This window comes from Diadema antillarum, unplaced genomic scaffold (genome assembly GCF_040938485.1).
Source record: "Diadema antillarum isolate AM-2024a unplaced genomic scaffold, OU_Dant_1.0 seq00000793_RagTag, whole genome shotgun sequence".
NCBI classification, from domain to species: domain Eukaryota; kingdom Metazoa; phylum Echinodermata; class Echinoidea; order Diadematoida; family Diadematidae; genus Diadema; species Diadema antillarum.
Genome location: NW_027271680.1, coordinates 996,270 through 1,009,346, shown reverse-complemented (window position 1 = coordinate 1,009,346; position 13,077 = coordinate 996,270). Strand labels below are relative to the sequence as shown.

Here is a 13,077-nt window from a genome sequence, read left to right as displayed (position 1 = left end):
CAAGCTATAAAAATTTGAATCCGTATATTTCATGATAAGTATTGTTGAATACACAAAATGTGAACAATAGTTGAAAATTGTTTCCAGATTAAACCGTCTACAGTTACGGTTTATTGGGAAAACACTGATATATATCTCCTTACATTTTAGGCTTTATTGCAAAAAAAAAAAAAAAAGTTATATGGTAGGATGATGTGTGATACAACAGACCTACACATATGCATCAAATGTGATATCTTGAACATTTTTATTTAACTCACTGCTCCCAAAGGTGAAAAGTGTAGAGATAGTTGTAGCAAGGAGGTGGCGACTCTCTTCCCACCTTCCTGGGCATGGCGCTATTAATAATGAGAACAACGTGTTATATAACAGCTGTGTTTTGTAGCGCCATGGTGTTATCTTATCTTATCTGCATTGTACTGACCAGTCTTGCTGAGCGGAAGACGGTTATGGGATCCCTTCGACCTTTTTGACCACTCTACTAGCCATGAGGTAGTGGTGCACACTTTCCCACATTATACTAAGCCAAGGTAGAAACGTGTGTCTAGCAATGGATCTCCATGATGATTTTTTTAAACTCTCTAGTTGGTCGGAAAAAAAAAACTTCACTTTCATTGATCAAAGGGATAGTATAGTATATTGGTTAAAGTGAAAATTCAGGTTTTAACTTTTTCAAGATGCTTCGTCCAATTTTCATCCCATTTTAATCAAATAAACTTTGAATTCGGCTCAGAATTATATGCTCTGTCATATTTCATAAAAAGTTTAAAATTTTCTATAAAAAAAAAATCATCATCAAAAACGTTGTAAACATGAAGCCCCACCAAAACCAAAACTGCATCATCCCTTTAAAGTTCCTGCAGAGTACATGTGGCCTTCTGAAATACAGTAGAGGGCGTTTAATTGTTTTCAAAACTTGGAAGATCTGTGCGAGGGAACTAAGAAACCGAGCTTTGGGAGGGTGTCTATGGAGTGGGAGGGGGTATCCCCCTCCAACATGAGGGAAGTTGTGCGTTTTCAGGCCTTACGTTCAGCGATCTGGTGCACACTTTTTGGTGACATATCTATTTGGAATTTTTTCATCTACCAAATACGTAAGAAAAATAAATATTTGGGGACATGTAGAGCTGAAATCGCGGTATCTCAGCTCTGTATCATCACTGTGCTTGATAGACAAGGCGGAAGGGGGTAGATACCCTTCCCACACGAGGGAGCTTTTGCACTTTTCGATTTTAAATAAAACGAACTAATGCGCACTTTTTTATGGATCATTCGGAAAATTTGCAATGCCCGAAGTGTACTAAGTCTATGGACGGGACCGGGCAAGGGGAAGGTTGGAGGGGGGATTGATCCCCCATCCCCCTCCGTGTATTGGAGCATTTTGTATTTTTAGAATTTAAATTCACCGCTCTTTTGGTGGAATTCATTTTTGAACTTTTCAGAAGTGAAATTCAACAATCTGGTGCACACTTTGGGTGAAATGTTTTGAACGATTTTCGATCAAAAAAGCATCTCATCCATATCTCGGGAATTATATTATGTTCAAATATTTTTTTCATTTTTTGGGGGGCGGGGGGATGTTTGTCCCCCCCCCCCCCCCCCCCCCCAGAATCGACGCCTCTGCTCAGAGAGAGTTTGTCCTTATGCAGAATTTTGGTTTCACAATAATTGATGAACGTATAATAAGTTAAATTTGATTGTTAAAACTCTACTGTAGAATGTTCTTGTATGATGGAGATCATTCTTTGTGTGCTAAATTTGTAATAATTACTCTGCTCGACCCTTGAAGAGGAGAATTCTTGCTAAAGTCAATATTTGCTTGATAGTTTTGCGTGTCTGTGATATCAGGGGTGTTTATTCTGGCAACAACAAGAAAGAACGAATAGAGGGAGATTTTGAATTGAATTTTTTTCGGGGCTCACCGTAAATTCCAGTACATTACTAGGCTATCTTTGCAGACCCATGCACTGCATGCGTGTGTCCATCATGTATATTTTGTGAAGAAAGTTCATCAAAACCTACAAACATTTCTATATTCTTGCCACACACTCTATATGTTATTACATCAGCTCTTATACTTTTAGATTTGTGTTTATAGATAAAAAAATACAGAAGACTGCAACAAAAAGGCTTAAGTGTGGCTGACACACAGAACTACTGAGCAGTTGAGTTTTGTGCATTATTCAAATTGTAGATAACTGTTGACTTCCAAATTTCTCAGCAGTGGCCTAAACAAGTCCCCTGAGGTTCATATTTAATGTTTTGCTGCATTTTGGGAAGTCTGTAAAAGGTATCCCCTACCTTTAAGTCTCGGGTGAGTGTCTACCAATTTTGTCCCGTATAAGAAACTGTATGTCTGTGTTAGGTGACACAAACCAAAGGACAAAAGATCTACCTTTCGATTGATTGATTAAACACAACAATTTGTAGACGTCGAATGTACTTTTTAATGTCGCATCATATACAGTGTAGGTTATCGAGGTGGTCGGTGGATGTCACACGATAGACTATCTCCAGTTTGGTGCACTTTTTTTTCTCCACATCCGGCTAGAAAAGGTCACAAAGAGGAGGGGGAGTAGAGGGAAAGTTATACGTTTTATCGTATTCCCACGGAATATTGTAGCTTGGTTGTTGTGTGTGTGTGTGTGGGGGGGGGGTTGTAAGGCAAAAACCATTACTTTGCTTTAATGATTGTTGTTTTGTTGTGCAGAACTCAGCATTTGCGTCCTTGCCTAACTTTTTTGTAAACTGTAGATATGATGACTGTACTTTTGTGGTTTAAATTGCGAGTAAAGATAACCCGAATCTGTTCGTGCAGTAACGATGCAAGGTTGATTCTTTTTCCGTTTTGTTGTTTTTATGTTATGTACGTGTATGTTTTATGCAGGCAGTACATCTCAGTTATATTTCCGCCCATCAACTTTAATCTTCAACTGTTTTCCATGATACCCCAAACACAAAGTTGGGCGCAACTTTATATGGCGCTTCCAAGCCCGATTCTGTTCAAACTGGAGTTCAGAGCACTTCATGACGACAGGAGCCCCCTGCTGGAACTGCTAATGCCTAGTATAAAACGGAGTGTCAGACCAGAGAGGTGGGAAGAGACTTGTCTTGGAACCCTTCCACGGTTCGAATTTCCGTAGTGTGCAGGTAACAGTGCAGTCAGTCCAGGGTTGGTCACACACTTACCATGCTTGTGGTGTCTGTCCTGTGAGAGTGTCCCACCTTCGGGAAACGATTTAGCACAATCATCGGCTTCGGTGGTGAGTCACGGACAGGTTACACATTAGTCTACATTGTCACGAAGTATAGAAAAGTTTAAGTGAACCTTATAATGTGTCCACAATAATTTCGACTTGAACAGCCGTCAATCACCCCCCCCCCCCCATACACACACACACACACACACACACACACACACACACACACACATTTCCCAGGATTGACCTGATTTGTCATGCCACCTCAAATTATATGAGAGGTTTAGACACAGGTCTCTGAGTCAAATTTCATCTTTGACGTATTTCTGCTGGGTTCATGTATGTCAATTATTTGCTTTACTCATGCGATATAAGTGATAATGTCTCGAATAGTCCGTATAGGGTGAACGGTATACTAGAAGAGAGCTCAATTGAATACGATGTATCCATATGAGTTAAAATCAATTTATTATTGTGTGCTAGTGTTGACCATTTCGAAATATCATGACGTACTCATACAGAATAATGTTGTGCTGGGTATGGGACGCTGCAGACGGCATTCTACGTTGCACGCAATCACACTCAAAGAAGAAGAAGAAGAAGAAGAAGAAGAAGAAGAAGAAGAAGAAGAAGAAGAAGAAGACACACACACACAAACAAAAACGATCTGAATTGTCGGTGAGTAGATCTAGCTGACACATATCCCAATAATGTTCAATGCAACTTAATGTTATCTTCAGAGAAATTTAATCATGTAAGGTTTGTGGATGACGGATTTTCTATTAATGTGCGACGTAGGGTGAACAGCTATCCTGCTTGTCTACCAATTTATCTGTCAAATGTTTTCTCTGCAAATACTGCAAAGGTCATGGAGGGTGACCGAGTTCCTTCGCTCCTCTCGCTAAAAGCCGTCGAAAGTGCAAAGCACGAGCAGCCGAGACTGTGGGCTTGGGATATTGGCCTCTGCGTCTATGCAGGAAGGTGTGTGGGACCAGGGGGATAGTTGTGACTCCCTTGGGGTGATAGTATATACCTTCGATATCTGTCATCGCAAGTAAACGCACTTCATTAGTCTGATCTCCAAACCTTTACTTCTCCTTGCCACACTAAATGATGAGATAGGTAAACGTTATTTGATGTAAACCGACCAACACCCGAAATAATGCACCTTGATTGTGGACTTCCAAGATGACGTCAAGTTGTCATAAAACACTTCCTCCTTTACTCAAGCCCATCATTTAAATGGTTTCAGGTGGAAAATGTAGGCCTATAAAGACATGATCTCTTGAATTTGTCTTTGAAGAAATCATCGTCGACACGCCTGTACAGTCTGTAGTGTAAAGCTGTAATTGAGAATTTCAGCTGACGAAATGTCCCGGGAGGTGGTGTGTAGTAAACAAGTAAAGATTCTGATAGCCAACTTCTGAAATTGTGAAGTTTCGCTTGTTTTCACAAAACAGTTCTCGAATAGTTGATATGAGTTTGCACAGGAGGGAGGTGATAATATCATACTAAACTATCTCACAATTTCCATTGATTGTGTATAAAACAAAGGTGACGAATATTAAAATTTTCTGCTATAAAATTGTAAAAATTTCATGCTATTCCCGACTGAATAGCTTCAAAATAATTATCAAAGAGATAATACGTTTAGCAGGAATCGAGACTGGGGTATACTGTAATTGCGTTTGAACAAAGAAACTGAAACATCAAGATCAAACTATATTATGGTAAATTGTAAGGCGATGACATGATTGACTAACTCAATCTCATTTGCATATTCATATTTACTGTTCAAGAATTGATTTGTGAAAGTTTGCGAAACTTCACAATTTCATTACATCCCTAAATAAATTGTATCCCTATTTGCTCAAATTTTTACTATTGTGTTATGTTTTACTCTTTCTTCTCACACTAATTTTAAACATGCCCAGAATTTTCTCTTTTTTCGTATAGTATAGTAGACTCTGAAAATGTCAAGGAACGTTTTTGACATGACTTCCCAAATTTCTCTCTTTTTTTTTCCAGTTCGCCATTTTCTGTCTCTCTTCATTCTCTCGCGTCATTGTCAATATAATGTTTTTCTTGTTTCCTCGTAGTCATGTCGCGTAGATCGTATTTTTTTAAAAAAAAATCACCCAACATTAGAATATAATGAGTAATCTAAATAGGTGCTTCGGTGGTCGTTATTTGTTAAGATGAATAACGAGCTGACATTTTCATTCTAATTTTGTAGCAGTAGAGTGTCAGTTCTTGTTGGTGGAAATGGAAAATTAGTTTGAGTCAGGTTCGTTGGCTCAACTCTTTGCCAAAAACATCATGCAGTTGTCTCTTTTTAGCTTGTTACACCAAACGAGTTCTGGTGTCGGCAACCTCGATATAATTTCATCATGGTTATACGTCTATTTTGGGCTGACAGTGACCGTCTATTAACCATAGGTCATTACCGTCCCGGGGCGGATGTCGTCATAATAAGTGCGATGTGATGTAATAGAAGGTTACCAACAAGTGCAAAGCTCTTGGTGTTAGCACCATGTGTCTCGTGTGTATGAAGGTACATGTCAACTATTTGCATTTTGCAGCATAGAAAGAGGACGTAACTGACGTCTTTCAGAATACAGGGGATAATATTACGTTCAACAAGTCGAAGGAATGTGAACCTCGCTTCAAACAAAGTGACATTTTGTGAAATTATCTTTGTGTAATTTCAGTATATTGTTGATTAACTGTGACATTATACGAGTTGTAGTCTTCAATAGCGAGTCGCCAGAGACGATGGCAAGTGGATTTTAACAAAACTCTTTAGAGATCCATGTTTTGAACGGATCGTCAGATATTCCTCACACTTCACCGATGGGTTAGCATTATAATATTTGTGCATTTGTTGAGTCTACGTATAAATTCGAGGTAAATTCGAGGTAAAGTAGGTGTGCCACCCGCATACCGTGTCACACTGTTATAAGATTACATACTCTGGCTTTTATTGTTCCGTTCCACTGTTTAAAACACACAAAAAGACCCCAAAACAAACGAACAAACGAACGAACGAACACCTTTATATAGACGGACCCCTTATATTAAATTGTGATGAAGTTACTGATTCATGACTGGTTTTGTTTGTTTGCTTTCTCAGCATTAACCAAGGTATACAAGCTTGTATTGACAAAAATGTTTTTGTTTTTATCCTCCCTGGTAACAGCGAGCTGGAGCATGCATTGAAAAGAACGCTCTTGAGAACGCGTACAGAGCGTCAAGTATACAAGCCGAACAATATTGTGGACAATATCCTCGAAGCAGCAGACTGGAAAGATTATCCCCTTCCCATGTTCTTGTCTATAACTGTTGTGAACTCTGTCGACATTTAAAAGTTGAGTCGGTGCCAAAGACAGTGACTTTCTTTTAACTTTCTTGCCTCATTGTTTTGTAGAGTGATACACATGAGAATATCAACACATTTTGGTCTGTCTATTTGTTTGTTTGTTTGTTTGTTTGTCTCAGAGATGGGTAACACACAGTATTTCGGTCACTAAACTCTAGCTGAACATTCCTGTAATGGGCATGTCTCTCTGCCACTGCATCAAATTTCATTGATGTCATGTAGGAGATCCTGCTATAAATCATTTAGTCCATTTTGCTGAAAAGTCGAGATCAATCAGTTGGGAGTGCTAGCATTTTATGAGCAAAGAAATGTGATTAGCTGATTAATGTTAACTTGAGACAAAATGATAGGCAAAAATTGCACTTGGGGATGACTAGTGCCACGTCGATATATGGCATTACTCTTACAATACACCTCACAATACTTTTTAAAAAAGAAGAGTGAAAGTAAATGTTCACTCTTGAAGGAGTGAATCAGAGAAAAGAGTGAGTTTCGAGTGGAAGTGGAGTGAATTTTGGGTGAAAATGTTCACTTTCACTAATTTTGGTGAGATTTTGGAGTGACCTCGGGGATCACTCGAAGATTTTGGAGTGATCTCTGAGGTCACTCCAAAATTAATGAAATGAACATTTTCACTCAAAGTTCACTCCAATTCCACTCGAAACTCACTCTTTTCTGTTATTCACTCCTTCAAGAGTGAACATTTTCACTCTTCTCTTCGTAGAGAGTAAGTCATGTCACGTGACTTTATAGACAACTTTCTTTACTCCTTTTCTACCTATGTTGATGGCATGTCTGACTGTCTATCAAAATTTCATGTCTATCTAAAGGTATAGCAGAGAGCCCCCCATCCGTGTTTTCACTTTTAAGCTGTGGCATTCCTTATTATTTGCTACGTTGACTTCTATAGTTCATGCTGGTACTCTTCACACATATATCTTCACACATAAAGAAGTCAGTAGAGGGATGCAACGGGGCCCGAAGGTATTGGAGCTTTATTTCATAAGTGCCGCCGAGTAGACGAGATAAATTACTTGCTTTTTCGACTTCCTCGGGTCCAAAATCTCGTGTTCTCGACTTCTCATTTCTTCTTCTCGTCATCTCAGATCCGAGAAGTCGAGAAGAGGTGATATATATCTCGACTTTTCGCTTTCTCGGAGGCAAAAGGTCGATAAGTCGAGATTTAGGGACCTGTTTCATTTATATAGATCGTAAGATTGATCTTACGACTGATACGATTAAAACAAGATTGATCTTACGATTGAATCAATTCAAAACAAGTTATACGCTCTACGTGAAAATGAAATCAAATTTGTGTTTTGAATCAAGCTTTAGTATCTTTTTGAAACAGACTTTAGGATTGATCTTACGTTAGAGTCGCTGAGTTACGCCGAAAAATCAAGGGTAAGATCAATTGTAACTCTTTATGAAATAGCACCCGCCTGATATGTAGCCTTTCTGTCTTCTCGGACCAACAAAGGTCGAAAAGAGACGAAGAATTAACGCGTGTTCTCGGTAACGCTTATAAGCTTCCATACAAAGAGGACCGTTCGTGTAACAGCTTCAGCTTGGCAGTGAACATAAACTAGATTCTGACGGCAATGAGCTTGTCGAGCATTTCGAAGTCTCTCTGCGTTTGCCAATCTTGGCAGGGCCCTCGAACAAGCCTAATTTTCCTCACCCTTTTCTAACTAGTTTTCGTTCTCAGCGTTGAAAGCTACAAAGAGGAGTGGAGGTGATGAGCTCTCATTACATTTATTTAGATAAAGACAAAATTCAGGACAAACTTTGAGAGGAGCAATTGTCAAGGATTTAAGTGGACTTGGGTATTTTCGTTGCAATTAAAATGGAACGAAAGTTGGGTAAACGCTGGCCCTTAGCCAATTTGAAAATGTGAGGTTATCGTGTTATAACCGTAGCTGTGAGATATGGGATATGATAAAACGACATCAAACCTTATGTGAAAACAATTAACATGAGAAACCCGGAAATTCCTTTGCTTTCCTGATTCGTCTGATTTCATGGTCGGCTCGTTTACAGGTCTATCTGTTTGTTTGATTAATGCCGAATTTGTTGGCGTCAACAGAAGGACTTATTTGTCTCCATCGCCCTTTCCTGTAAGTCGGATCATTTCTTTGTTTCTTTCTTTTTGTTTTGCGTGCTTGATACATCGAGAGCAGAAGACCCTCGCTGTACTTCAGAGCGATGATATCTTGCGAGGTATGCCAGACTCGTGAGGCTTGCTTAGTACTTCCCCTTGGTGGTATACGCGTCCCAATATTGTAGCTGCACAGCATAGCAGGGATGCTGTATTATGAACTATCCAAACTCGTTCAACGATGTGGGCTCCAAATCTAGGTTCTTTCACGCTGTCCGTCTCTGCTGCTTGTCTTTTTGTCTGTCTGTCCGTCTTTCTCTCTTTTACGTTCTCTTGCCTTTTCTTTCGTAAGTAGTCGTCGCCTTCTTTTTTTATGTTGATGGTGACCATGGAGATACCTCGTTACATGCTGTTACCGAAGGTGCCGTCGTCGTTTATCGGACATCTCTAATATAAGTCAGAAGAAGTTGCGCTAGGTGAAACACAATTCTGACTAACTGTTAATAATCAGAATTATTTTTTTTAATAATTGATTCTGTCTATATACTTCCTCTTCCTCTGGCTATGTATCCTTGGCCTTTTATCTATTAGTCTATCTATGTATCCAACTATCTGTCTATCATTCAAATTTACGTCGATATAGGGCAATTTGTCAATCAGTTGCAATATCTGTCTATTTTTTCGTGTTCTCGTATTAAAGGTGATCATTATGACAGTGAAAGACCATTGCCCTTGACAACGTTTACTACAAATTAGATTCTTCATGTTCGTAACTATACATTTTTGCCAGTACTTTTTGTCCATAAAGCGACACACATTTTGCCCCCATCTCTTGATTGAATCATGGAGGTACACAAACAAATTTGTTTGTACCTCCGTGATTGAATGAGGATGTATGTATAATAAGATTATGTATGTATGTATGTATGTATGTATGCACAATGAATGTATATAATGTGCGTATGTATGATTTGTGGGTATGGTTGTAGGTTTGGCTCATGTCAGTCCATCAGTTTTCTTGACGAGTGTCTTTCTGTCCATGTAATTACCACAAAGATAAGTGTCTCTGTCCATTAAGGCAAAGCTCATAAGCTCACAATTGCCAGGGATACAATTCAACTGAAATGAGTCAGATCAAGGAGGTACGACCTCCTTGATCAGATCAGGGAGGTGGAAGTGCTTCTTCCACCTCCCTGATCAGATGCTACATGTACAACGATGATGTGTGATGTGACGTGCCTGTGTGTGTGTAGCTGTGTGTGTGTGTGTGTGTGTGTGTGTGTGTGTGTGTGTGTGGGTGCGTGTGTGTGTGCAAACCAATCGGCTAATAAATGACAGACAAAACGGCCATTACGAGCCGCTACGATAATTCGAAGTTCGCACGCAAAGAATGCCGTCTGTTTGGCGGGAGATCTGCAGAAGACAGCGTGACTCACCGATATCTTTTCCAAGCCGCCATCATGAATGGGAAATCGTGACGTCGGTTGGGGACTGGGGTCTATTTCTCTTTTATACTGACAGGCAGGCACTTGTATAGGTCATACGCCCCCATTTCGCTGTCTGCGAGATATGAAAGCCAAATACATACTGTCTCCATTAGTGTGTGATGCCTCACTTGTAGCTATTTCAGAACGCTCAATTTAAGCGGCTGTTTCCTGAAGTTGCTCGAAAAAAACAAAACGGTCACAACATTCTATGAAAATAAATCTTCCTCGCAAATACGAACGTTACAGGATTTCTTGTCGCTTCGCCCCATTTTGTTACCTCACTTTATGATCAGTAAATTACAGCAATGAACTCATGCAGCGTAAATCCAGTGCAAAACATGGAATACAGAGTTAAAGACCATATCTACAAACATCATTGTGAAAAAAAAATATTCGGCGTAGGCCTACTACGTTTTCTTTATCTATCTCAACATCAACAAGATTTCACGTCTTTAAAAAAGACAACAACGAAAAAGAACTATTAGAAACATGAAGCAGAATTTCGTCTCGCACATAGATCAAGACTTAGTGTGTAATGTTTTCCTTATCATTCCGTTAATTGTCCTTGTTTGTTATGAAAAATATAATGACGGAAAATCAGTGATTACATACTTAGAGGAATGGCTCTACCACGTATCATCATAATTATCTTGAATTTTTTTATGTGTGATGCGTTCTTGATTAAGGCTATTATCTGTTTGAAAGTACGCTGTACGTACAATTACTATCTCGTACACTCTTTTTGTTGTGATATTGTAGTCGTTATGCCAAGCTGGTGTACTTGAAATAATTGATACTAATGACACGTGAACAACATAGCAAAATAAATGGCTGCTGAGTTAAATGAAATTGGTCATTACATATGAATTTATTCTGTACATCTTCATTCAGATACAAGTGCTGCTTACTTTGTGCATGATTTTCATGGAAAATTCAAGAATAAGATCAGTCTGAATAGAATTGAAGGTTATTGTCGTCATTTTGTTTCAATTTCTCGGCGGACAATCGTAGGGGATTATAGTTTCGTAGAAGACTTTTTGTGTGGAATAGGAAAATTGAAAAAAAAAGGTCTTATCTCCTGATTATAAAGAAAGATTTACCTAAAATGTATATGAATTTTCCTCACATAGCATTATAGGCAGCCTGCCAATATTAACTTACCCGAGTTGCTCTCTATAAAAGTTTTACCACAAGAGCGTTTAACCCTCCCAGCAAAGCCATGTCATGAGAAACTGAGAGGATATTACATGAAGAATTTTGTGTTAATCACGTGTCATTCTATATTTTGATATCGCAATCAAATACTTTTTAATCTTGCCTTCTCTCTCTCTCTCTCTCTCCGTGTACTTTCAGCAAACCTCCCGTTGTGATGACCGAGGGTGAGTCTGAGCAGGGAGGTGGGAAGAGGCAGCTGCACATGCGCGATCGACGCCCGAGGTGGCAAATCCAACGAGAGAGGGCGCAGTTCCTGTACCTGTTCTTCGTTACCTGTGCATAGAGAACGCCGGATCATGTGGCATGGCATCAACCTGAGAACGCTTATAACCGCTTATTACAACTAGACGAGACTGTTTTTCCCCTTTTGTTTTTCGATGTGACCTTCGCGGCCATGACGCCATTAGGAGTTGGACGTTGTGTTACGCAGAGAGAAGAACTTCAAAAGCTCAGCATCGTAACAGTATAAGACACCTTATACCACCCGATGACGATTTAATTGAAAGAGATCCCATGAAGCCTGTTACCATGAATGTTTGCAAAAGTGTTATTCTCCTTTCACCATCTTTATCCAGGTCGTTTTCAAAAAACGGCCTGCTGCTACTACTGCTCACTTTCGTGTTCGCAGCGACTTTCATTGTCTTCTGCAATGACGCAGTTACTGTGGGATCAACATATTACGCGAGACAGAATACGGTTGTAGTGTCAGCTACCGATAGAGGGCAGCAGTCGAGATGTGGGAACGTGACAGGATCGGCGGATACAGCATGCGTCCCTCCCCAGACGGTCATCGAGCACGGTTGTTACCGTGTCACGGAGGGCGAGCGCCCAAAGTTCTCGCTGATGGGGGTCTCCGAGTTGACGCGGCGGAATTGCTCGCGAAGAGAACCCAAAGCAATCATTATTGGGTCCAAGAAAAGCGGTACGACCACCCTGAAAAATTTCCTCAGCTTCCATCCGGAGATATCGTTTGCCCAGAGGGAGCTCAAATTCGTCAACAGTAACCCGCTGACCAACCTGGACGACTACCGCGACGTCATGCCTTTCTCCACTCCACAGCAGCTTCCCATGGAAAAGACTCCAGGCTACTTAATTCGCACGGTTACAGCAGAGCGCCTCCACCGACGAATGCCGGAAACCAAGTTCATCGTCATTCTCCGAGACCCCGTAAAGCGCGCCATATCAGACTACGTCCATATGCGTCATGTCGATGATAACTCACCTAATGGTGCAAAACTCGTCCGTAGGGGTAAACTACACCTTATGAGTCCACGTTACGAGCTCATGAACTCGTTTGCAGAGTCCGTCCTGTTCCCAAACGGATCCGTCCGGGAGTACAACTGTCTCGTCGACTCGGGCATCTACGTCAAGTACTTCCGTCGGTGGCTGGAGCTATTTCCGCCGGACCAGTTCTTGGTACTCGATGGCGAGGAATTCGTCAAGAACCCATCTCCCACTATAAGCAGAGTAGAGAGATTCCTTGGTGTCAAACCATACTTCACTGCGGACCATTTTTACTACGCCGAGGAAAAACGATTCTATTGTCTAAAGAAGCCTCTCAATACGTGTATGTCTAAAGGTAAAGGCAGACCGCATCCTGAGGTAAGCGAGAACACTCTAGCGACACTACGACAGTATTACCACCCGCATAATATAGCATTAGAAAAGCTGTTGAACATGACCTTTTCATGGCCATGA

At 40.3% G+C, this 13,077-nt stretch overlaps 1 protein-coding gene across 1 annotated transcript; it reads left to right on the top strand.

Moving 5' to 3' along the window:
- Positions 1-4,068: 4,068 nt before the first annotated feature.
- On the top strand, positions 4,069-13,077 carry LOC139739315 (heparan sulfate glucosamine 3-O-sulfotransferase 1-like). Its single transcript, XM_071649930.1, has 2 exons — positions 4,069-4,181; positions 11,955-13,077. The coding sequence occupies exons 1-2, from the start codon at positions 4,069-4,071 to the stop codon at positions 13,075-13,077; spliced, it is 1,236 nt and encodes a 411-aa protein (XP_071506031.1).